The sequence below is a fragment of the Toxotes jaculatrix genome, chromosome 18 (assembly GCF_017976425.1).
Source record: "Toxotes jaculatrix isolate fToxJac2 chromosome 18, fToxJac2.pri, whole genome shotgun sequence".
Classification (NCBI taxonomy): domain Eukaryota; kingdom Metazoa; phylum Chordata; class Actinopteri; family Toxotidae; genus Toxotes; species Toxotes jaculatrix.
Window position 1 is genome coordinate 14,260,299 of NC_054411.1, and position 26,659 is coordinate 14,286,957.

The 26,659-nt window shown below is 41.5% G+C and overlaps 1 protein-coding gene across 1 annotated transcript in view; it reads left to right on the top strand.

The window, feature by feature from the left end:
• cacna1ha (calcium channel, voltage-dependent, T type, alpha 1H subunit a) overlaps positions 1-26,659 on the top strand; it is a 96,036-nt gene that overhangs the window by 62,849 nt on the left and 6,528 nt on the right. Inside the window, exons 10-32 of the mRNA XM_041062390.1 lie at positions 417-967; positions 3,823-3,989; positions 4,337-4,531; positions 8,343-8,494; positions 9,304-9,489; positions 9,625-9,742; positions 10,957-11,112; positions 11,622-11,709; positions 11,875-12,158; positions 12,328-12,699; positions 14,979-15,082; positions 15,351-15,474; positions 15,861-15,929; positions 16,100-16,284; positions 16,438-16,564; positions 17,096-17,221; positions 17,455-17,544; positions 18,560-18,773; positions 21,612-21,763; positions 22,040-22,149; positions 22,731-22,864; positions 23,231-23,301; positions 24,562-24,640. Of these exons, the coding sequence (XP_040918324.1) occupies positions 417-967; positions 3,823-3,989; positions 4,337-4,531; positions 8,343-8,494; positions 9,304-9,489; positions 9,625-9,742; positions 10,957-11,112; positions 11,622-11,709; positions 11,875-12,158; positions 12,328-12,699; positions 14,979-15,082; positions 15,351-15,474; positions 15,861-15,929; positions 16,100-16,284; positions 16,438-16,564; positions 17,096-17,221; positions 17,455-17,544; positions 18,560-18,773; positions 21,612-21,763; positions 22,040-22,149; positions 22,731-22,864; positions 23,231-23,301; positions 24,562-24,640 (3,854 nt within the window). The remainder of the gene's footprint in view (positions 1-416; positions 968-3,822; positions 3,990-4,336; positions 4,532-8,342; positions 8,495-9,303; positions 9,490-9,624; positions 9,743-10,956; positions 11,113-11,621; positions 11,710-11,874; positions 12,159-12,327; positions 12,700-14,978; positions 15,083-15,350; positions 15,475-15,860; positions 15,930-16,099; positions 16,285-16,437; positions 16,565-17,095; positions 17,222-17,454; positions 17,545-18,559; positions 18,774-21,611; positions 21,764-22,039; positions 22,150-22,730; positions 22,865-23,230; positions 23,302-24,561; positions 24,641-26,659) is intronic.

Consider the following 26,659-nt stretch of genomic DNA (forward strand, 5'->3'; position numbering starts at 1 on the left):
CTGTCTGTACCTCTGCTACCAGCTCGACCCATTTCATGTCTCTTGTAGATTTTGTGTAATAATATGAGAATGACTGTCATTCAGGAGAGATTTCCCTTTATTGAAATTATAATCACATGTTTTCCCCAGGTTAAATTAATCATGGCTTTGCCCGGCAGTTCAGTCTGTGCTGGTCCTCCCGTGTCTATTTGCAACACTTAATGTGTCATTTGGGGCAGCTAAAATGTGTTTTGTTATGAGCATTTAATTTAGCGGGCTTTGGTAATTGTATATCTCACAGTATTACAGTATGCACGGCCCCCAAAATTGTTGAGAATCACATCCCTAGAGATTCATTCAGATGCAAGCACACAAAAACACACACCTGGAAGTAATACCTTCTCTATCCATATCCATGTCTCTTGTCCTTTGAACAGTAAACGGCGTAAAAAGGTGAATCCTAATGGCAGTGGCGGAGGCAGTAACGGTGGGGGTAATGGACATGGCCACGGTTCCAGCAGGGGCTGCGGAAGCTCAGGTCCTAATAGTGCATTGTGGCTGAGGCCGATCCATAACCTTCTGCAGGACCATCAGCACCAGCACTGTCGCCTCAGCAACGGGGGGCAGCACACCATCAGCGTGGGAACGGCCGAGCACATAGACGGAGAAGGAGGCATTGGAGGAGGGGAGGAACTGGAGATGAAGTCGCTTCCTGTCCGGAGAGGAAGTGCAAATGGAAATAACAGTGGCGGCGGCAGCGGCAACCCATCTGTTGCCACCCATGGCATGGGGGCATTGCTCGGGCGGCTAAATGGGGGAATGAACTATCCGACCATTCTGCCGTCTTTTGTGTGCAGCTACAGCAGTAAGACGCCACCACCTCACTCCCAGCAGTGCAGGCCCAGCCCAGAGCAGCACCCACCAAACCACCCAGCGTCCGAACACACAGAGACACTGAACAAGCTCTACCAGCTCATGGGACAGCACAGTAAGAGGAAACACACACTTTACTCAGACACACAGTACACAGTTGTAGAGTCACACACAAGCCAGAAACACAACATTTTGATTTTGCTTGCACTTTCTTAAAGTTTTTTTTTCTTCACTGTCCTCCATTACATTTTTTTTTAATCACACTCACTTTCATCTCTTGTTTTCATCTTCATTTCTTGCTCTGTCTTTTTGCAAGTACCTCTGTCCTCTTCCCCAGTTTGATCTGAGGTAGCCTGTGGCTATATCTGTTATATGTGTGTGTGTGTGTGTGTGTGTGTGTGTGCATATGTCACAAGCAGCACTTAGAGAGTCCTGACAGGAAATCCATGTCTCAAGTGTTACAGTCATTAATGTAGAGAGGTGGATAAAGGGGAGGATTGAGGGAATCAACATGGTGTGTGGGGAACAGCAGAGTACAAGTAAAAGTAGCCAGTGTAAAGTAACATAAACAAAAACACAGGTATGCTGTGATATTTTTAAAAAAAAATGTGAAAGATGAAAGAAGAAACAGATGGAATTGAGGAGAGAGGCATAACGTATGAAAGCTTCAGATCCAGAGGGAGAGGCTAAGAGAGGGAGATGTGGAGAGAAAAATAAATTAGATCAATAATGAGAAAAAGAGGAACGAGCGGAGGGAGAGGAAGGAAAGAGGAAGATTTGCTCGTGGGACAGCATGAGGCAGAGAGAGAAAAGGACAGAGAACAGATACGGGGGAGACAACACGAAGCTGTGTTTGTTGCGAAGGAAAACCAAAAAAGCAGTGACAGCGTGAAAGACTTGTCTGATCTGTCCTAATGGGGTAAGTCTGCCAACAACAACAATACATACTGTACACACACACACAGCTGGCTGCTGACACTCCCAACATAATTGAGTGCACATGAATTAGTTCCTTGCTGGTGTGAAGAGTTACTGTGTGATGCGTGATAAATACAGAAAAGAGGGAGCGCCAAGAGAGAAAAAGGCTTAAGAACACCACTAGTGTGATTAACGTGTTAAAACAGTCGATACACCTCTGATCTGCACACAGTCAATATGAATCCTTTGGAGAGTGAGTATGAACACTTAACCTGAAAGCACATCACCTCTACCGCTAATGTGTGTTGAAGATGCACAATTTAAATCAGCTTTAATTGACTGTGATTTAATGATTTGTCTGCTGAAAGTTTAAATCCAAGGGTGGAAATGTTGTCTCCGGTCACTGTCAGACATTTCTGCATCTGTAGTCTCTAAATGTTTTCTTTCAGCGTTATCAGATAACTCAATCTCTTCGAAACTTTGTAATGTAATGGGATTAGAGTTTGAATCCAGTTTCCTGTTGAAAAGCCTCTTTAGACTCTAATAACAACAATGTATTATATTATATTTTTCAAGTTGGGGGCTTAATTGTAGCATAAATGTAATCCACTCTAACCTAATGTAATATTACGTGATGTGGGGATGGGGTTGAATTTCAACAACCCCTTTTTATTTGCCAGACAAATATTTTTTTGCTAAAAGAATTTGTTGAGAGTTGGAGTCAAAGTGCTGAGATAAATAAATTTATTTGCAGCAGTAAGAGATTATAAAAGACAATGAAATATATAGGACAAACTCTCACAGCTCCTTTTTTTTTATAGCTTGAGGTATGAGCTAGTGTTGTAAACAACACGATGTGCTGTTTGAAGCTGCTTTTGAAGAGCTGATGTTTCCAGAAGTCATGCTTTGCTTCTGTTGGTTTTCAGCTGTGCATTGCAGTTCCTCCGTACTGATTTTAAGAGGATGTAGTCAGAGAACAGAGGGTGAGAGGAGTCAGCCAGGATCTCATGGTGTGGGCGAGCTCTCGGTACTCACTGCACAAACTTACTTGGTACTCCACTGAGATAGGACATCCCTTCAGCACTGTATGTAGAATTTCACTTACATGATATTCCTCCAGCGTTATCATTCCACCATAATGTCTCACTGTCTTTGTATGTGTCTCTCTCTGTTGTTCAGTTGTGCTCTTTTCTAAATACAGCAGTATGTTTCTTTAAAATATAGATTCTTTCCTTTGACACAAGCCAGAGAAACCACCAAAGCCAACATAGTCCAAATGAGAGAAGAGAAGAAAGAGTCGCCTTCAGTTATCCTGCACTCACAGCAATAAGCTTAATGAGCAGCAGCCAGTGCTTTGCAGTGAGTGATGTTCAGAAGGCTACATACAGTACAGTCTGTCCTACCTTGTTGGTGGAGGTTGTTGTAGTAAAAAACTTCACACACAGCTCAGGGCTGAAAAAGTACTTTCACCTTTATGTTTATGTTTTTGTGAGAAGATGCTGGAATAGAACATCAGTCATAGACAGTGCAGTTGGGGACAGTGTTCTTTTGTAGTAAAGATGCAAATACAGCATTATTTTAAAAAGGGTGAGTGCATTAACAATACAGCAGCAATAAAGCAGATAACCAGCTTAATCATAATGTGTTATTTGTTAGGTTGATTTACAGGTGCAGGATATAGCATCTGTAACATAAGCCACATGTTAGTGTATCACCATATGTGGCTGCTCCTGATATACATACATCATTTATCTTTAATATGATATTATTTGTAAAACACTGTATCAGATTTTGAGATGTTAGTATAATAAATACATAAACTGTACTTTAAAATGTGCACTTGGATCTAACATAAACAGATTTTCATCACAATGCTAGATTTACAGACAGAAACAGCAAGTGAAACAGCAACAAGTGAAAAGGCTGATTTAAAAACGCTGGGCATTCTTGTCCTGCTCCACAAAGTCAAACAGCACAACGACAGCACATGAGGAGTGATAGGAAACAAGGCCTCTGAAATGTCTGACCATGTCCAACCATTTCCCCCCTCAGGTCGCCAGAGGCTGCTGTACCAGCTGGCAGGCGTGGTGCCCAGCCCTCTGCTCCTGGAGCTGCTCAGCTGCCCTCTGTGTGCCCGCAGCCTGGAGACCTTAGAGCTGGAACTGGGAGACCTGGAGGGAGGCAGAGGAGAGGCAGACGGACTGCACGACTTCCCCCAGGTCAGAGTAGACGTCGGTTCACTAATGATGATGGTAAACAGTGATGATAAAGGTTGCAGCAGTGGTGATTTAGTATTAATGACAGTGGTGATGATGGCCAAATATCCTCCTCTGTGTTAATAAGATTTAGCATGTATGCTTAGTGAGTATATATGTATGAAAACAAACACAACAGAGATAAATGTTGAGTTAATACAAGAAATAAAATCTAGTTGTTTTAAGGATAATTATTCAACCTCAGCAACTGCTAAAGAAAAAGGTTATTGGATCCAAAATCAACAGAACACTCAATCAGCATTTTCACCATTTTCGCCTCTCTTTAAATGACTCGTTCATCTTTCCTCTAGGGGGGAGATCTGAGAGGTGGAAGAGGTCGGGGCAGGCGGCGGGGGGTCATGGAGTACAAAAACGGAGCGGTTCGGGCGTGGATAGACTTCAGGGAAAAACTGAAGCGGATCGTGGAAAGTAAATACTTTAACAGGGGCATCATGATCGCTATCCTCGTCAATACTCTCAGCATGGGGATAGAGTACCACGAGCAGGTAAGAGTGTATGTGCTGTGTAGGGTGAATGAAAGCTCTAATCAGTTGAGGTCAACGTTCAAAGGCTATGACTGACTGACCTTCATAGGGAAATAAGCAGTTTGAGGAAAGCTGTTGGCTGTCACAAATGGTATTTGTGTGTGAAAATGGCATTTGGCTGTCTGAGAGTCTAAATGAGAGGAAGTGAGGGCATAGTAGGGGAGGAGGCAGGGTACACCGGGGTGAGGGACTGAAGGAAGAAAGGGGAGGAGCAGAGGAGCCACTCTCCCTTTTTCTCACACACAAATAGCCATCTATGCACTGTCACACACTCTCCAGGATTATGTTTCTTGTTTACCCTGTTGTGGCCAACATCTGGGAAGTATTGGCTTAATAATACCACTTCCCATTCTCTTCCTCCGCATGTCACACGCTGACAGATCTGTGTGGTTGCACAGACACATTCGCTTTGCGGAGTCTTTACACCCAAGTAGGTACATTTTATATGCACGCACACGCACACAACCTTTCCATTTCCCACCAGAAAAGCAAATGGATAAAAACCCAAAGAGAAGATTCTTGTGCGGGCACACGGTCCATTCCCTCCCCTCCTCGTTCCATCTCTCCTGGCCTCCCTCTCCTCTAATTCCCTCTCTAGGGGATGTGTGTGTGTGTGTGTGTGTGTGTTTCTATCTTTGTGGTGTAAACATAAGGAGCGACTGGGAGAGCCATGGCCTTATTGGGCCAATAACGTACACACATACACATACACACGCACACACAGACCAAAGCGTTATGTAAGAGCTCCTCCTCTCCTCCGTACTCATCATCCCCCTTTTGTGACACCTAGCCAAACTTTACGAGACTATGAGTGTATATGTGTGTGAAGAGGTGTATGAATGTAGGAGGCAGTGTAGACTGTGTGAGTGTAGAGAGACAGGAAGAGACGAACGGAGAGAGAGAGATTTAGAAAAAGAGGGAGATGATTGATGTTCGTTTTGGCTATGTTTATACTGATTCCAGAATGGAAATAGATTTTTGTTATTGAATCTCCATGAAAGTAAGAACACACACGTGAACTTGTTTATTCTAATTGATGAAAACTCATTGTCTTGCCTCTCAGATCATATTATAAACTGTTCTTTGACTTCACATGCCTCCTGACATTGCCACTGATGTTACATATAGAGGATGATTAATTGGCCTTGACTGCAACACGAAAACACGACTCTGGGTTCTGAAATGTCACTGCAAGTTGTTACTTGAGAAAAAACATGAACATAGTTCATAGACATGAACATGAACACAGTAAATATATATGAAGATGAGAGTTTAATGCGTAGTTTTTTTTTTTGAAGGTCTGTGTATCATGTCCCTAATTCTAAATATATATAACTCTATGCTAATGTATGCAAAGATGTACATTTTGATCCACATCATTATACTGTGTTTTTTTCCGGACTGTTTTTACTGATGCCAGGATCTTGCTTAATAATCAAGGTTGTTCCTCTGCCCTGCTTTGCCAGAGAAGTTTATGTGTGTGCGCATGCACGTGTGTGTCAGTGTCTCTATCTCTGTAGTGGTTTCTTTCCTCATATTCTTAAGGGCAAGGTTATATGCAGAGCTGTATTCATGTACACAAACATGAAAAATATCTTTTTGAGGGCAGAGACAGAGCCTTTAATTCTGATTGATCAGCTGTTCTGTCAGACTTCATGATGGTAGTGGAAAGCCAAGTTTAAAGCAATAGTTCTGAATGTTCATTTGGGACCACAGCAGATAACATGATGTATATTGGCCATATGGTAAAGAGCTTCTAATTGAAACCACTCAGTTACTAATGATCATGGCAATCTAGATCTCGCACTATAAATGGGTTGAGATGACAACTCAAGGGCACCTTGATGAGATTTATTAACGTAGGGGAGATCGTTTCTTTTCACTCACATTTTTCACGCTCGCCCTAAGATTTGAATAGAACCTGTCTGTTTAATCACGTAGCTCTTGCATCCTCCCAACTTCTTGTGCATTAGCCAGAACCAGCACCAGAATTCAGTTTCAGTTCATGACATCTCCTTGAGTTTTTTAGCACTTCAAACCTTCAGCTCTCAGATTTGTGCCCCTCAGATAGTACTGTATTTTATTTTGTATAGTTTTAACCCAACATGTCCGCCACTCTGTAAAAGCAGGAAGTAAAGGTAAATTTGTCATTCTGTGATGCAAAAAAAATCTTTTTCATTCTTCTGGTGGGCCACAGGGGTAATGAAAATGCCACTAATCCACTGTTAAATAATAATATATGTGAGTCTAGCAATGTGTGTGTGCTTAAAATAGAATAGCCGGCTGAGAGCTCTTTTAAAGCTTTGTTGCAGTGCTTTAAAGTTTTTATGTGCGGCCTGGCTAGTCAGGGAAACAGCTAACCTCTATATTGTCTGTCCAGCTCTTTTTTATTTATTTATTTATTTATTTATCCGTCTTTTTTTTTAATGCTTTATTTGCACTACACGACAGGTTGCAATTGAGTCCCCTGACATTTCTTCTGTCCTTTTATGTTTGCGCAGGCGTATCAGCTTCACAACTGTCCCAATTAATTCAAAAGCTCATCAGCCAAAAATAGTACATACACAAAAACAGAGATGCAGTATGTTTTAGATTAAAGAACCCTGCACTGCTCTGTAGGTGTACTCCACATACAGCAACACAGCTCATATTGACAGTGAGGTCAGGGTTACACCAGGTTTAGCAACAGTCTTCTCAAACTAGGGCAGCACCACCTTGTAAAAACACTCCATTACAGGTAAAAGTTCTGCATTTCGTAATTTTAAAGTATAGAATAAGTGATAAAGTGTACTTAAAGCAACAAATAACTCAAAATTAACTTAAGTACTGTACTTGAGTGAATTTACTTTGTTAGTTCCATCCACAACACCCACCTCTTCTAGTGTTGAAAGGTGGCTGCAAGAAGTTTGGTTTAGGAAGCTCTGTGTTTCCGTGTGTGTGTGTGTGTGTGTGTGTTTGGAGTGGAGTGGGGTGAGGTGAGGTGAGTGGTGAGTGTGTAGTGTGGCTCCCTCTATCTGTGATCTGCGATTTTAATCAGAATGCAACTGTTTGACTAACCAACCAAATAAATCCTAAATATCCTATGAAATCATTATCATACATGTTTATAGCAGGAGAGTGATGTGAGATTTCAGCCAGTGGTGAACGTGGTAGAAAGTCTGCACACAGATCAATTTGCTCTCAGGCCCATGTTTTTTTTTCTTTACACGAGATTATCAGAATAGTAAGTTAATAAGAATCATATTTATTTTGTTACCGTGTAATGGATCATTTTATGCTTTTTTCACAGTCCTTTTTTCAAGAGTGGATGGATGTTGATGTTTAATATATTGGCACAGGACAGGTAGAGTCTGCATCACATTTTTTAATGTACCGTATTCAGCACATTTAGATCACTGATTCAGCTTAAGCCAAAAAGTTGAGCATGTGGCCTCATGATGTGTTCTTCTTTTTTCCTCAGCACAGAATTGCTGAGTTTTTCATAAAAGACTTGACTGCATACTTTATGAGGGAGTCTCAGTTAAATCTTTGCTGGATCACTGACTGTACTGTGAGGTCAGTGGAGTGTATCAGCAGTGATAGATTGGTGCTGTTGGTCCCATTTGATTGATTGGCCCTGACTGCAGCTCTGAGCATGACTGATAATGTCTCAGCACAGGGCACAATGACCAAAAGGGCTTTACAGTTCTGGGATAATAGGGTGGAGATAATAACTGACCTGTTCTTTCTTTCTCCTGTTCTTCTTCTTTCTCTCTCTCTTTTATCCCTCCAGCCCGAGGAGTTGACTGATGTGTTAGAGATCAGTAACATAGTCTTCACCAGTATGTTTGTCTTGGAGATGGGCTTCATGCTGCTGGCATTCGGCTTGTTTGGATACATCAGGAACCCTTACAACATCTTCGATAGCATCATCGTTATCATCAGGTAATATTAATCCACATATACTTACCTTTGAATGTGTATATGCAAACAAGCTTTAAACAGTGCATCCTGTTGGGTGGCTCCTATCGGAGCTGCAGTAGTGATTCAGGAACCTGTTGGAGAGCTACACACATGCACATAGAACTAGAATTACTCCAGATAACTTCTATTTTAATTTAACAAAATGCACAGACGCTTAAACCATACATCAGATCAGTGTTGAACTACACAATGGCTTATGTTGATTTAGAGCCACCCCCTGTTCTTATTTCTCCTCCAGCTTGTCAGTCATTAAGTTTCGAGTGTGTGCTGCGGCATCCATCTCTGCAATAGCTAAGATTGACACAGTCATGATGGATCACACGGGAGCAGTTTTGCTTGCTGCCACAGCAGATTCTTGATCCCGTCGGGAGTCGGGGTTTGCTGTCTGGCTGTCATTTAGTTTGATAGAGCTCGTATCGGATCAGGGGACCTTTTGAAATGTGTGGTTACGTTATTTGTGTGAGTGAGGGGGACTTACCTCGACAATACAGATTTGCTCTGAGTGAATTTATCTATGTAATCAGTTATAGTAATGTAATAAAATTTTAAATTGAATTAGAGTGAATACACAATATACTACAGTGTGCTGCTCTGTTTCCCACCAGCAAACCAGTTCACTAAATACTAAAAATATGAGACATTAGTAACAGGCCACATTAACGCTGTATGTATGGCTAATACATGCATAACAGAAGTGACCAAATGCAAGCTCCAGCTTTTAAGTTGTCCAATAGCATTTTAAGACAACTTTGGTTGTTTGTGTTTCTCAGCGTGTGGGAAATAATCGGTCAGGCAGACGGTGGACTGTCAGTCCTGCGAACATTTCGTCTGCTGCGGGTTCTGAAGCTGGTTCGCTTCCTGCCTGCCCTGAGGAGACAACTGGTAGTGCTGATGAAGACCATGGACAATGTGGCCACCTTCTGCATGCTCCTCATGCTTTTTATCTTCACTTTCAGGTATGCACACACAGCACGCGCAACCCTCCCAGCCCGTCCATCTTCAGACATCTCTGTTACAGAAAATGTGTATTTTGTATTATTATATTAATATTATCACTCACAGAATGTCTGCATTTTCTTATTTCTCTGCAGTATACTGGGTATGCATCTGTTTGGTTGTAAATTCAGTCTCCAAATGGAGAATGGAGACACAATCCCTGACCGCAAGAACTTTGACTCTTTACTCTGGGCCATCGTCACTGTATTCCAGGTAAGATCTTGTCTCCATAATTTAGACATCAGGGGATAACAGGTAACCTGGTTCTGTCTTAAGGTTACAAAATCTAAGCTAAGCACCTTTAAAGCTCACTAATTAGCATATGTTAAAACCACAAGCTATGACTTGTGTTCCTGAAATTGTCACACTGCAAGAAATACAGTGGGCAGCTTGTGTACACTTATATTTTTATCCCGACATAGACCATGTTTGCTACTTTGCCATCCCAAATCAAAATGTCAGACTGAGCCCTGAGTGTGGTTCTGTGTATGTGTGCATTTATTGTATGTGTGCGCGTGTGTGTGTGTGCCAAACTTAACAGCCAAGTTCTACTCATTAGTCAAATGCTGTGAAATGAGAAATTCTGCTTATGCACACCCACCATGTCTCTTTCACAATTATTTCTATTTTTTGCTCTCCCTGTGTGGAGATATTGTTCAATCGCTCCAGATAGATTGTCCTCTTTTCTATACTGGATGTGTCAGCAGAAAGGTAGAACACAGAACGCAGCAGACTGTCTCACTTTGTTGTGTGTGCGTGTGTACAAGAGAGATGCTGAAGAAGCATTTTATCCAGAACTGACTGTCATGTTAAGGAGTAACACTCACTTTCTATAGTTTTTGTGTGGAGTTGCTACAGTACACACAGGTCTTTGCACACATGAATTTGTAGGTACGCGCGTTCACACACGGACGGCACAATGAATTGCCGTTGTGCCACAGCTCCTAATGAGTGGGCAGTGACGAAGTGAGCTTTCATGCTGCATCATCATGAGCACCGTCCTAGTTTTAAATGCTTTCATCACTCACATTGATTTAAACACGGGCAAACACGCACATACACCCACATACACTTTGCATGTCAACTTACAGTAATCCCATGTGTATGAAGCTGAAGCATTCTGGCATGATGGCAATAAAAGTAGCTCCGTACAACCCACAGGCACTTTAAAGGCTAATATTGCTCCATTCCTTTCATTGCTTTTCCATCTGTGTCCCTTTCTCTCTCTTCCTGTGCCTCCCTTTTACCTACTTTTCCCCCATGTCTTTTCATCTGTTACTCTCTTTCTCATGATTGCTATGCATCTCTGAGCCTCACACTCCCTCTGTCCATGTCTATTTCTGCCTCTATCCATCTCTTCCCCTCCACTCCTTCTTTATTTATCCCTAATCTTTTGCCTGTGTTATTGTGTTTCATTTGATCTATAGATTCTTACCCAAGAGGACTGGAATGTGGTGTTGTATAATGGCATGGCCTCTACCTCCCCATGGGCGGCTCTCTACTTTGTTGCTCTTATGACATTTGGCAACTATGTGCTCTTCAATTTACTCGTGGCCATCTTGGTTGAGGGCTTCCAGGCTGAGGTGAGAATGACTTTGTTGATTTCTGCATTTAATATCTTGTTAGACGTCTTATGGTTTATTGTTGCACTTGTCATTATTTTACAATATGCAAGTTTAAAGCTCTGAATGTGAAGAATGAAAAAAAGCTGTTGGTTAACTGAATGGAGCCTTCTGTGGGCTGCAAGTCTGGACTCTTACCAAACTGTCACACTATGTAAGGCGCCTCTCCTTTTAAAGGGGAGGAGAGGAGATTATTACTAGTCCCTAACACACCCACTGATAATTTCAGATAATCAATTCCTCCTCACTTAACCCTGTTATCATGTGTGCCACAGGTGCACAGTGCGCCTTCATCCATGAAAATCTCCTCTGAGCACTGAGTGCAGTGCACTTCGGTGTGCTTGCTGTCTGTGTCTTGATTAAAAACATTTGCACCTGTAATCTTCTCCATGATGATTAACTCTGAAGAAGATAGGAAAGAAATACAGAAAAAAAATGCTTATTAGCATGAATGTACATGGGTGTTGTAGGGCGACGCCAATCGGTCGGAATCAGATGATGAGAAGAGATCGGACAACTTTGAGGAGGACGAGAAGGTAGAACAGCTCAGAGACACCGGTAGGTTAAATGACAGATGATACATTTATTTTTTTAATTGTTTTGTTATTAACAGTTTTTTTCTTCTTATTGTTTTAATGACTCACTAATTACAAACTGTGTGCCAAAACAACTAAACGAATAAGAGATAAAAACAGTGACTTTATCCCTTCTTTTCCTACACAGAACTAAAGATGTACTCTCTGATGATGACAGCTAACGGACACGTTGACCCTCGCGGCTCGATGGCTCCTCCTATAATCATGCGAACGGCAGCCACACCCATGCCCACTCCTAAGAGCTCTCTGGGACCTGAGTCCATCCTTGAGGAGGAGCTCATGTACAGAGAAGGCGTGCCTCGGTATGGCGAGGGGGGGCTGGGGTTTTCCGAGGCGGGAGTTGGTCATGCAGAGTCTCGCCGTGGAAGCTCCACCTCCATGGACCCCTTAGCCTATGACCAGCGTTCTCTGGTGAGTTTTATCAAACACTAAAGAGGAAAAAAAATGACCCTGAACCTGTTTATCAGTCCATTTCAGACTTTTCCCCTACAAATGTCCAGGTAGCCATTTAGAAACGTCTGTAATTCTGGCACAGCAACTACCACACACTATGCTCACCCCTATTTCTTGTCCCCTTCAGAGCCTCTCAAGTCCCGGCCGGCGCTCTCCTGTTCCTCCCCGTGGATCCGGCAGCTCATGGGGAAGCCGCCGCTCCAGCTGGAACAGCCTGGGAAGAGCGCCGAGCCTCAAAAGGCGAGACACCAGTGGAGAGAGGGAGAGCCTGTTGTCCGGTGAGGGAGGAGAAGAGGAAGACGGCGGGGAGGACAGTGGGCAGGCTGGGGGAAACAGCAGATTACAGCCAGGGTCTTTGGAGCTGCTGCAAGCGTCTACTCTCTTGCCTTCCATAATAGCTGAGTATGGTGACTGTAACGGGAGGAGTCTGACTTATGACCCCAACATGATCTCAGACCCCAAGGAAGACCCTTCGCCTGAAGATGACATGGATGATGATGTAAGTTACCATGAGTCATAGTTTTCAAAATATTAGGAAATCTACAGTGCAGAGCTCTTTTAGCAGTTTTTAAAGGTCTTCAACATGGTGTGTTCCCTCAGCCTTTCATTTGCTCTGTGACTTGTTTTACAATTACTTACACAGGCCTCAGCAGGAAATTGTGAAGGTGTATGCTGTTCCCTCTCTCTTAAGTCAAGACAAATCGATTTATTTATAGAGCACTTTTAAGAACAACAACGGCTGACTAAAGTTCTTCACAGAGAGATTAAATTACAGGATTAATTGATTGATGATTACAATCAAGCAAAAACACAGGGAGGATCAAATAAAAACACAGACATATGTAAGAGGATCTAAGTAAATTAATAAAAGCATGAAATATCAGATTAAAATCATGACAGCAAATAAGATACAAACAAATAAAAGTGTGGTCAGGCATGTCTTCATGATGGCATTTAGGAGGATAAAGAAAAGAGATGGGTCCTCAGATGGGATTTAAAGAAATCACTGGAGGGGGAAGATCTGCTTGTTAGTGGCAAACTATTCCACAGTTGAGCAGTTCAGAGATGTAACCTGGTGCCAGTCCATGCTGTACTTTAAAAACAAAGCAAAAGAAAAAAAAGCTTACAATCAGTTCTACACTTAACTGGTAACCAATGAAGAACAGGCCAATTCAGGGGAGATGCAGTCCCTCCTCTTGATACTACTTCTTATCCAGTTCTCTTTCGTCTTCCTTGTCCTTTTTTTCTTTGTCTTTCTTTGAGATATTATAGTGCATGTTTAGTGTTCACACTGTAGGGCCTGGAGGGACACACACTGTCATGCTGTAATTGATTGGCTTGAGCAGTAATTGTTTTCTCAGCGGGTACAAAACAACTTGTGTATGTACAGTCACCGTGGCTCCACATTTGTGTGGATGTGACTATGAACTGGAGAAGGGTGTACTCCCCCCGGTGGTTTTGGGTGACCCCTGTTGTGACAATGTTGATGGTTTTATTGGCTCCAAATTGAGTTTATAAACCCATGAAATCCTCTGAAACAAAAGGACTCTCCCTGGGCACAGTGAATATGGGAAGCTTACAGACCCTCTAACAGTGTATGCGTGTATGTGTGTGTGTGTTGGCATGCACGCGTGCGAGAATATGCATCAGTGCGTGTGGCATGCCAGCTGAGACGTGTGCATACGCTTGTGGCTCTGTGTGTGTGTCTATGTCAGGGATTATGGATTTCAGCTCCAAAGATATCTGAGCAGCAGGTTCTTTTCATCCACACACTCACACTTGAACACACAGACACACACACACACAAGGACACACCCAGATGCACGCACACTCACACAAGCAGCAGCCTGCCAAATAAGCAGTGTCTTTGGGCTGCTTGACCTTGGGTTGTTTTTAATTAGAATCCCAAAGTACAGAAGCTGTGCACCTCAACTTTCTTCTGTTTGTTTTTATTACAAACTTTAATTAGTTTCACAACACTTTGGATTGAGCTCATGGGCTAGTTAAGTTGGGAGTCTGCCTCTTATCGTCCAGTTATCTCCGTCTCTACTTATGCAAGAAAATTCTTGTTTATAGGTTTAAATGTGGAAGAGCTAACATCACTAACATGGTGGAAACTCGGACTAAACTCTGTATTGTTTCTTAATGCTTTTATCATGTAATTGTCGATGGGACACGTACATTCCTCACAATACAGATATTGCTGCTGTCAGGCACACTCAGGACAGGAATGAAGTTATAAAATACATATTTAAATTATATTTCAAAGGTGGTTCTATTTACCGTGTCTATAGAATCAGCAGAGAGAGGGATACAATTTCTCCACAGCTGAGGGTTTAATACTGTGTAATATACAAGCAGTTCTTAAACAGGTTTTAATGAGTGTACACAAAGTACGATGCAGTTACATTTATCATTTGGTGCTACTGTTTTAGCTCCAAAAAAGTATAGTGAAAATCTGAATACTTTATGGATTTATAGAGCTTTATAGCTTACAGCTTGTAGTTCAGTTAGGGCAGCCATCTATGTTTAGAGAGGGACCTTGTCCAGTGGTATTTAAAACAAAATGACTTCTGTCTGACCTTATTGATTTGCTGTAGGGAGGATATGATTTGTGACAACCTGCTTGCTGCTCTCTGGGTTAGATGATAGTTTCAATCTGGAAAATGAAGATGATTATAACAGTGATGATGATTGTGGTCACTTTGTTGTTGATGGCATTAAATGAAATGATTTTCTCTCTTGGTGATGCTGACGTGTGACCTTTCGCTCCTGCAGAGTTCCTTGTGCTACTGGATCAAGAAAAAGCTCCGTAACATGAAGCCCCGCTGGTGCAAAGAGCATGAAGATTGGACGCTGTATTTGTTCTCCCCAGAGAGCCTGTGAGTCACACACTCACACACACACACACGATCCACACACAGTATTTCAGTATCAGTCTCTGTGGATTTGGTGTCCGTTGGTTTCCTCATCCCCTTTTTCCTCTGTCCTGCTCTTTGCCGCTCATTGCTTTATTTAATTATCTTCGTTTCCTTTCTCTCTTTTTTCTTCTCTTTTACTGCTTTCTCGCTGCTAATCACTCGGCCATTAGCTTTAACCAGCCATGGACCTTTTATTGATGACTCGTATTGTGCGTATGTGTGTGTTTAGATTCCGTGTGTGGTGCCAAAGTGTGATCTCTCACAAAATGTTCGACCATGTGGTTCTGGTTTTCATCTTCCTCAACTGCATCACCATTGCTCTGGAAAGACCTGACATACAGCCGCACAGCACGGTGAGACACACACATGTGCACACACACACACACACACAAGCTACAGTTACAAGGTGTCCACATCTGCTCCAGCTGTGTTCTTTAGTTGCAAATCAAGGCAGGTTTCTACAGCGGCTAAGGAATGGTTCATGCTTTACTCACATAACTGGTAAATCAAGTAAGTCGATAAAAGCCCCCCGGTTCATTAAACTGACTGGAGGCTTTTGGAGCTGATTTGCTGTAATAGACACACTGTAGACCGACAGATAGAAACTCACTAGCCTGGCAACATCATGGCTAAAAACTACCCACAGCACAATACTCTCCTAAAGCACCAGGCTTGCTGTGTACCACAGCTGATGGCATTATCTTTACTGTCTTTATATTCATTTCATTCTCTTCTTTAGGAGCGAGTGTTTCTGAGTGTGTCCAACTACGTTTTCACTGTGATCTTCCTTGCAGAAATGGCCATTAAGGTAAACGTTACCATTTCTTTCTTTAAGTAAATGTTTTTACCTGTTATTGAATTTTTTATAAATTTAATTCTGGATCAGTAATTACCAAGCTTTGATTTACAGGTGAGCTCATGTTTTAATGATTCCATAATGGTTTCAGTTTGGCTGGGTGTTTTGTGCTTTAACAACAGGTTGTAGCTCTCGGTTTCTGCTTTGGGAAGCAGAGCTACCTCCAGTCCAGCTGGAACGTTCTGGATGGTTTGTTAGTGTTTGTGTCTTTGGTCGACATTCTGGTCTCTCTGGCCTATACTGGCGGAAACAGGATCCTGGGCATCCTCCGAGTCCTACGCCTACTACGAACACTACGCCCACTCAGGTATGTACTGTGTTTGTGTGAGTGTGTACTTACATATTTTTCATCGGTTTATTGGTATTTCTTGTTTGTATCACTTTAGTTTGTGTCTGCAGGTACTGGACTACATGTGCCAGTACTAACACACATTTGTATGTCTGCATGTGTGTTTTCTAGGGTAATCAGTCGAGCTCCGGGATTGAAGCTGGTTGTGGAGACTCTCATCACCTCTCTTAGACCCATCGGGAACATTGTCCTTATTTGCTGCGCCTTCTTCATTGTCTTTGGCATCTTGGGGGTGCAGGTAGTTTGCATCCACATGCAGTAACATACACAAAAACTGGGGCTTGTCTTAAAGAAGTCACAATTTCACAACACAGACATGTCAGCTAGGTAGAGATCCAACGCACATGTGAAGATACTGGTTTGTTATTTGCCTTTTCTTCACTGAAGGACAAAGCTTTTTTACCCTTTGTAGCTTAAATGTCAGTCTTGTTGAGCAGCTCCACATGTGATTGTGGCTTGAGGGGGGATTGGAAGTGTCTTGAATATCCAACTGACAATAAACCTTTGTTCCTGAAGAGTGTAAGTTTTGAAAGAATGACAATTAGGTTAAGTGCAAAAAGGGACAATATGACCGCAGGCCAGCTTTCAGCCGAGCATTCAAGAAAAACCTCAGATAGGAATGTGCTCTATGAAACATCCCTTTATTACTGAGATTAATAGTTGGATGTTTAAAAAGCCGCAAGCTCCGGTGCAATTGGGATAATGTGTAAATGGCAGCCAAATAGCCCTGTAGAGCTCTTTCTCTGTCTCTCCCTCTCTTGCTTTATAGCTATTCAAAGGGAAGTTCTACCACTGTGAAGGTCTGGACACGAAAAACATCACCAACAAGTCAGACTGTCTGCAGGCGAGTTACCGCTGGATTCGAAGGAAGTACAACTTTGACAACCTGATCCAGGTACAGACTAACGGACTGAACTGCTAACTCAATCTTCAAAGTATAATGCAAAAAAAAAACACAAATAAATTGTTACTTAGAGCAGCAGTATGTTCTTCTCAGCTTTTTTAAAGCAGTGTTTTATTTCTTGTTCATGTAAAAATGAATTAACGTTCATATGAAACAAAACTCCATAATATTATGACTTTGGAAATCCCTGTGTGTTGACTTACATCCCTTTGTTTCCTCTCCAGGCCCTGATGTCATTGTTTGTTCTGTCATGTAAGGATGGCTGGGTCAACATCATGTATGATGGGCTGGATGCAGTGGGAGTGGACCAACAGGTAATGATGTGAGGAATGTGCCGAGCCGTTCTGCAGGTTTGCAGAACGACTTTGTTAACAGAGCCAAATATTTGTCAGTGACTCAGAATCAGCTGGATAAGGTCTGTGTGTGTGTACAGTAACCACATTAGTCCTCACTGAAGACCCACACTGGCACCCCTCTCTCCTCAGATGTTATACAACACATTATATGTCACTTTACAAAATAATACAGGAAACCATTTTCATAAAACTGGGATTCATGCTGCTGATTTTAATGTTAGCCGACTCTCAGCTAAGTGCACAGCATGCAATTGTATATGTATGGAAAAAAAAACACTACGATTAAAATCTGGATCTAATTCGGCAATAAAACTGTAGTGTAAATGGGCTTTATATACTTGAACTGTAATGCATGCTAGAGAAAAGCATCACTGTAAACTTCACTGGAAGCTAAAAACAGCCTAAGCACCAGTCACAGTATTAGAATCAAGTCAAATGCACTTCAGAGTATAAAGTGAAAAAAGAAGACAGAGTGGGAGTGAACAATTAAATTAATATTCTTTTTTAAAAAATAAACCAAGTTAAATGGCAGTGGTGTAATAATAACAGATTCTAAGTAAAAGCAAAGCTCAAAAGAGGAGTTTATAGCACATGCCTCAAAGCTTCGAGTGATGTTGCTGCCTTCAGATTCAGGGCTGCCTGTGGTGTAATGCACTGAAATAGTGTGGCCTTAGATAGTCGGTCGCATTTGCAAAGTCTTAATAAAATGAGTGACTATAACCCAAAGAATTAAAACGTTTATCTGCAACATCAGAAGGAGAAATCTTGTAACTGCTACATTTCCAGTGACATTATCTTTTTAAAAGCTAGAAATATCACCCAGGAAGGGATTTTTAAAGAATTCACATTGTCCTATTTACTATATGTGGGGCTTTTTTGTGCCTTCACTGAGCGATGGCCACGAGCAAGAACTACTGGAAAACGTAATATTCTCTTCTCCTCTGTTCTCTTCTGCTGTTTTTATACTACTCAGCCTGTGAGAAACCACAACCCCTGGATGCTGCTCTACTTCATCTCCTTCCTGCTCATCGTCAGTTTCTTCGTCCTCAACATGTTTGTCGGTGTTGTGGTGGAGAACTTCCACAAGTGCCGGCAGGACCAGGAAGAGGAGGAGGCCCGCTTACGGGAAGAGAAGAGGCTCAAAATGATAGAGAAAAAGCGCAGGAGTAAGGAGAATGGAGGGGCTGGTCGGTAGTCTATTTTTCTGAGCACTGCCTGCTTTCAGAGCCTGACAAAAAAGAAAAAGAGAATGACAGAGAGAAAAAAACAGGGAAATCGATTGTGGATTCAACATAAAAAAAAAATAAGAGGGAGAGTTTGAAAGACTGGGTAGCTCATGCAAACAGTGATTGATCACTGACAGAAGGCGTGGGCTACGCCAATCTGATGCATGTAACTGCATGACTGCAGCCCTCCCCCAACCCTCCCCTAACACTGCATGGAAAACTTAGTATTCCAGGCCATTCAACCCAACCTCTCAACTTGTACATCTGTATCTAAGTAAAAATTTGTATGCTCACTCTATGAACAGTAGAACTGCCACCAGTGTAGAGATAAAAAAAAAAAACATGACAATATCAGCAATACAGTAGTCTCTACTTTACTTTTTTATCTTCTAATACCAAATCCTGTTTTAGAGCTAAGAACTATTAATACATGTAATGATTTGAATTTTTTTACTGATGATGAAAACCTTTGTAGCCTCTTCTGCATGTGAAGCTGTGTGAGGTTGCTCCTTTCCTCCGTCTCAGGAAATTTTGCTAGCAAAATCTTCATCGGTGAAAAGCCGATGCCCTCTTCCCTCCCTCTGAGTGCATGTACAACCCTGACCCCCGAGGCGTCTCTAGACACGGGTAGCAGAAGGACATTTCCTGTAAACATGCTTTGACTGGCAGACTCAGAAACATAGCAGACGTTTTGGCTGCTATACCTGCAAATACCTTGGGGAATAGAGCTGTTAGAAGATGTTAAGTTGGTTAAATAAAGAGGATTTTTAGATGCAGCTTGTAGAAAATACGAGCACTTGTTGGCAGAAACATCAGAAACACACCACCTATTGCAAAAGAAAATCCAAGTGCTAACAACAGTGTTTTACGAGAACTTGTTCCTTTCTTGTGGTTATATGTCAAGCTGAAAAAAAAATGGTGGAAACATATGGTTTTTATTGGCAGAATCAGAGGCAAAGAAAAACGCCACAGTTTGGCCACAATGCAAAATGATATCCATCTACACAACACATGAATGGCAGAATTACACTCGAAGGCAGTATATGGTGTGAGCAGAACGCCGCTCTTTTCATCTTGTGTTAGTAACATGTCTCAATGGTCTAAAACTTCTGAAACTACAGACAAATGTAATCTGATTAGTTGTCTCAGAGAAAGAAAAATCCTAACTCCAGTGCAGTGAGTCCAAACTCACTCATCAATCATACAAAGAACACTAAAAAGTTTTAGACTATTGAGACTTTTCTATGCAGGTAAAACTACTGTAGCGATGCCATCAGAGAAGAGAGTGGCTTCAGTGTTTGTTCAACATCACAGTCGTTTACGAAAAACTCTAGTATAAGAAATTTAACACTGGCGCAACAAAGCATTTTCAATTATTAAAAACACACATAAGGTTTACTCAGAAACATTTGATGAATGATCCTGTGTGTGAGAAATTGTGTTGTTGAACATATCCTGCGCAGCCCCCTCTCAACCATAGGTGTTACATCAAAGGCATGTAAGCATGCAGTAGACAGACAGGGCATGGTGTACATGGGAGGGTGACATAGACATGCACGTATACACACACATACGCTCAAAATCATCTCCCTGGACATGTGAGTACACAGTCAAAACAGAACTCGGCAGCTTGACATAAGATGTGTTTGTCCACCTCTGGTTTCTTTACGATTAGGCCGACACTTAGAGTCTGTTTGTTATTGAAAGGCAGTAATGTATCTCACAGTTCATTTCTAAGAAGCAGCAACTCACCTTTCAAGAAGTCTGTAGTCTGGGTTTTAATGGATACATAGCAGAGACCTCTCCACCCTGACAGGAATGAAATTATTAGAGAGGCAATGAATCATGTAAAGATGCTGTAATTAGAAAAGCACTCTGACATTTTTCAGAAATACACGCTTGCCATTTTAATTGGAGTCAGAAAAAAAACTGATATTAACTGCTCTAAGTCCAGTACAGGGTTAGGTCAGGGATCTGTTTATCAGATTGGTAGAAGGGAGAATCTCTTAAACTAGTAAACATAGCTAGAAACAACCAGAATTTCTTGGTTACACCTGGTATCTGGTTGTGTTACCACATTAGAAATGATAAAAAACAACAACAAAAACAAACAGAAAGAAACATTGTTGTTTCAGGTGAGCTCTAAAACATTGCTGTCCTCAAGCTGTGTGCTGTTCAGCACAAAACCAGGTGACTTGGATTTCTTGGTTTGGACAAGTCGTAAAATGAATCCAAGAATGAGTCAGTTTAGCTAATGAACCGCAGCCTGTTCTAGCATTTGATCCATTTAAGTCCCATTTGAAAATAATGAAATATATAATGTAGCCTATCTGTGACTCTCATGTCCTCTTCTATTGCCACACAGACAGTGGTGTGCACAGACTGTTTAAGAGGCAAGGGTGAAAATCAGAAGGTGCGGCACCAACACCGTGCGCAGGGTTACAGTTAGGACATATGTTTTTCCATTAAGGTCAAGGCAGAGTGGTACTTTAAATGATAATTCAAGGGCTCCTCTGATGTGACATTAAGCCAAAAATAGTGGCTCAGTCCTCTTGAGGCACATACTTCATATCCTGGTTTAATGAAGTCATAAAAAAAGTTGGCATTCTTAGCATAAAGACGGTGGCAGTCACCCCCCTTGCCTCTCCTTGTCCTTGTGCACACCACCGGATACATGTAATATTTAAAATTCAGAGCACAGTTACTCACAGTTGCACTCTCTCTGTCTGTGTTTTAACTGTTTCTTGTGTCTGTCTTTGTGTTTCTTTGTTTGTGTGTGTGTGTGTTTTTGTGCTCCAGAGGCTAAGCAGAGGCCTTACTATGCGGACTACTCTCCCCTGCGTCTGTCCATCCACACACTGTGCACCAGCCACTACCTGGACCTCTTCATCACCTTCATCATCTGCATTAACGTCTTCACCATGAGCATTGAGCACTACAATCAACCACAGGTAATGTGCATGCATGCAGATACAAATATGATTGTTAAATTAGCACGGTTTACCGGTTAGACCCAAAATACCTTTAACCTCACTGATAATGTTGCTATCAGCATTTGACCACCATCCATTTAAATTCCCTTTTGCACAGATTTTAATCATAGTATAAATTGAAATCATGTCTTCATGTCCTCTAATAAAGAATAAGAAAATGGATAAGCATCTAGTCTGTAGGTTGTTTATGAAAAGAATGTGTGTGTGTGTCTATGTACGTTTGTGTTTGTCCAGTATTTAGAGGAGGTTCTGAAGTACTGTAACTACGTGTTTACCGTCATCTTCGTCATCGAGGCCCTGCTCAAACTCATGGCATTTGGAATACACAGGTTCTTCAAAGACAGGTAACACACAACAAAGAAAGCTGGTGTTATTACAGCAGGCACGCAATGCTGTAAAACATAATAGTTATTACTCATTAAGTTTGAGCCATTGTTTCCTAATTAAATTATATAATGTGTAAAAGAGTTAGAAATAGAGTTAGAGTTAGAAATTCTTGTTCTTAGTACACTGAGTTCAGGGGATTGGTTGGCGGGTGTAATCAACCTGTTTCAGGGTGCCCTGGTGAAGCCTTATCAGAGGTAAACTCAGTGTTTCTCCTACCATGGAGATTAGTAGGTGGGCTACCCATTAATGTGAACAACCTGCTCACTAATCACCACCAACAGCTAGGCAGCGTGTGTTCTTCCAGTCCTGTGCTTCTTCTCGACTAACTCAAAGTGGCACTCGCTAACTCAAGGGAGCAGTGCCTCATGCTCTTTTTATTTTACTGCCCCCATCCCTTCACTCACCATCATAAACTAATACCACTCACTAATCACATATGATAGGGGAAGTTCTGAGTTAACCAACAGAGGAGTCTGTCGTCTCCTCCTTTATTGTGTATGCAACTAAAATGTTGACCAGTGTTTATACGTGTGTTTAGGTGGAATCAGCTGGATGTAGCTATAGTGGCATTGTCCATCATGGGCATCACCCTGGAGGAGCTGAAAATGAACGCAGCGCTGCCCATAAACCCTACCATCATCAGAATCATGAGAGTGCTCAGGATAGCACGAGGTAGACACACACACACACATTAACAAGTCTATATACATGTATCTTATTCACAATAACAAAATGCACAGTAAGTAATTGTTGTGTCTGTATGTCGTCACTTCAGACAGACACCATAAACTCTGCATATGCTGTGAAGCACTTTTTATGAACACATTTTTTTATTGTATATTCTTGTGAATTCATCATTAAAAGTAAGATGTCGCAGATGCCTCCTGGCTTATAGGAATAAATACAAATCTGAGTGTCTCCCTGCTGTGGTTTCAGCACTACAGTAGTATCGTGCTGTGCCACTGTAAATTCTGCGGTAAAATGGGCGAGCTGAAACCAGCAACAACTCGCTGTTTAAGACTTTGTGTCTCTCTGCAGTTCTAAAACTTCTGAAGATGGCCACAGGGATGAGAGCTCTGCTGGATACTGTCATGCAAGCACTGCCACAGGTAAACAACACAGACTCTGCGGGGTCATGAACACAAAAGAGCAATTTTGTTTTCTGTTTTATTTATGTTTTTTTTCTTTTTTCCTTCTTTTTAATGAATATATGATCAGTATGAAGGTTTCCTTTGGAATAGACAGCCCTCTGAAAGATTTATGCTTGTTGATGAATATTTAACAGAAGGCATATCCGTCCATGTTACAAAATTTGGATTCTGACCCTAAAATGTCTCATTTTGTACATTTCTTTCCGTACCACTCTACAGCTGAACTGTGCACTCCATTTGATGTGTTATTAAATGTGCATGACAGAGTAATACATGCCAAACGCATCACATAGTACACAGTTTGTTGCAATCACAAAGACTCAGAGGATATGAAATTCCATTATTGAGCAGGGTCTTTTAAACAGCAGTTTTTAGACTCAGACTGTACAGCCAACTTCCTTGATGTTGATGTGCTTCTTTTTTTTTCTATCCAGTCGACACACTCCTTTTAAAGTGTGTCCACGGATGGATGCCGTGGGAGTATCTCAGGTCTCTCTCTCCAGCTGCCTGGCACAATTCTTAGAGCCAAAGAGCAGCTGCATGAAGGATTTTGATGCACATGCAGTGGCAGACTAAATGTTTCCTAAATGTCAAGTTTACAGATATAACAATTAAGGAACTGGATAAACTGTGACACGCTGGGGAACTTTCTGATGGTATGATGGCAGATGTAGTCATAGGAAGTGCATAAAGTTCAGAGGCTCGTCTTTCGTCCTTCATGATGACTGTTTTTTTTTTTTTTACAGCTCAGGCTTTTGGTAGAAAATGTCAAACCTTTCAGCGATGTCAACTTGTCAACATGTTACTGTAAAGATTCACTGTTTCACTATGTTGTTTTCAGTTAATGTCCTGTTGGCAGTTTATCAATTTTAACTTAATGTTTGAAGATTAAAATGACATCAGGTAGTATGGAAAGGTGTTAAGGCTTTGAATACTCAGCAAACAAATACTTGCCCCAAAACCCTCAGCATGCACAATGCTCTTGTGCCAGCCTGGTATTTACAGTATATCTCAAACAACAAAGAGTTTACCCAGGTGCAAGATATTTTTTATAAATATGTTCTTTCCATTAATGTTGCATGGTTGAATTATTGTCAGATGGTTGTGAATACAGTGCAGTGGCTCTTAATTCCTTCTGCTCCCTGCAACTTCAAACAAGCAATATTTACACTGCAGTGTTTGGTGTGTATGGGGATCTAACATTCATTTTGCTTCCAGGTGGGAAATCTTGGTCTCCTCTTCATGCTGCTCTTCTTCATCTATGCTGCGCTGGGAGTGGAGCTCTTTGGCAAACTGGGTCAGTCACACCAGTGGCAAAAAAAAAACACGCACACACACACGCACATACACCACAGTCTACAAGTTTCAGCAAAAAGAAAGAAAAAGAAATCCTCTCATTACTACCACAGTCACGACTTATGGCAAATTTCCCTGCCTGAACTGTCTCTGTCACATCCTCACTCTCTACTCCCATCTGTCTCCCTGCCTCTCTCTCTCTCTCTCTCTGTCTCCCTGCCTCTCTCTCTCTCTCTCTCTCTCTCTCTCTCTCTCTCTCTCTCTCTCTCTCTCTCTCTCTTTGCCTCTCTCTCTCTCTCCACCATTTTCACATCAGAAGCCTGTTTCAAACAAGAGAAGATCACATTTGCATGATCACGTTTATTTACATATTGCTTCCTCAGTAGGCCAGCTCTATCCAGCATCCAACTCATTTTCTCAGAGAGTGCAACAATGTGTTAGGGAAGAGGATTAACAGAAAGGCATCTGGGATGACAAAATGAAAACAACTTGGTGATGAAGAGGTTGCCTTCTGTGAAATGTTATTATCATTCTGCTCCACACACTTGGAAAATGAAGGGATGTCTGTTTTCCAGTTTCATAAAGCAACAGTCCCACTCCACTCATATGCCTCTGCACCAGCATCAGCCGTGGCCAGAAGCATTATGTCCTCAGGTTGTCCACGTCCCATTCTCGTGACTACCATAATCTCAGGAACGCCTTGAGGGCATTTCCTCACATTTCACTCAAACGTCCACTTGGACTCAAAGATGAACTTATTAGAAATTGGTGGTCAAAGATCAAAGGTCAGTGTGACCTCACAAAACATGTTTTTGGCCCCAACTCAAGAATTCATATTCTAATTATGATAAAATACACATATATTTCTATTCAATTCAAGCCTTCGCCACATACAGTATATTAGTCTACAACTGCGAGGCGGTGATTCCAGTTTGCTCTGATTTTTGTTTTTGTCAGAGCTGCTGACAAAAGCTTTTGGATGTGTCAAACTCCTTCTTTCCACTATGTGTGCCTCACTTTAAATGCTGTTTTAACACTTACGGAGCAGAGGGTGTGAATTGTATTTTGCTACAGGCTTGTAGGAGGGTTTGGTGAAGAGTATTGCAATACAGACTGTTCAACATCAGGAAACAAGTTTAAAAAAAATCCAAAACTATTTGCTGCTGTTTATATCATATTTTTACCATGAAAGGTTTTCAATAAAGGAACTTAACTTGTTCCATCAGAGGGCTGATGTCTGTGATTATTTGTAAGCTGACAGGAAATACAGAATAAGCAGATATAAAGTAATAACACCTTCCACTTTTCTGAGTTTTTTGGGGGGTTAGTGTGATATTACACTTAGGTATTTTGATACATTTTTACTCTATCTTTCACTCCCCAAAAAAATGAAAGAAAAAAAGTATAAATTATTTCTACACCTTAGAAACCGTCTCACAACACCACCAATAACTGAATTAACTGGCTCATGACATCTTTTTGCCCTCAGATAAAGACAGTGTATAAATTCCTTTGGGAGACATGGCTGAGTGTGTGTTGGCACTCTGGGAGTCTTAACTCTTTGCCTCTGGTGTCTGCAGAAGGCTGAACAGATAAGAGAAGGTCATAAGCAAAGGAGATAGGAAAGGAGAAGGAATGAGGGTTTATATATTAATACTCATACTGTTGAACTGTGTGCATAGGTGATTTATAAAATGCTTCATTTTGAATCTGAATCACATTACTGATCACTTGAAACATAGTGTCCAGACAAATCCCCATTTCCACCCCCATCCTTTTGCTGCTGAGCCATGACTCAGACGTGGGGAGAAGAGGCTGCAGTATTCTACGTACTGGAGGAACTGCAGATAACACCCTATACATTTTTTTGATTTACAATCAAATACTTAATCACATTGGTCTTATTTTTATTCAATCCCCTTTTGATATAGTCCATTTTTTCTGTGTTCTTTTTGTATTTTGTAAAATCTATGGTATTGTTATTCTTCTGTATGTATCTGTTTGATTCCATGTATTCTTA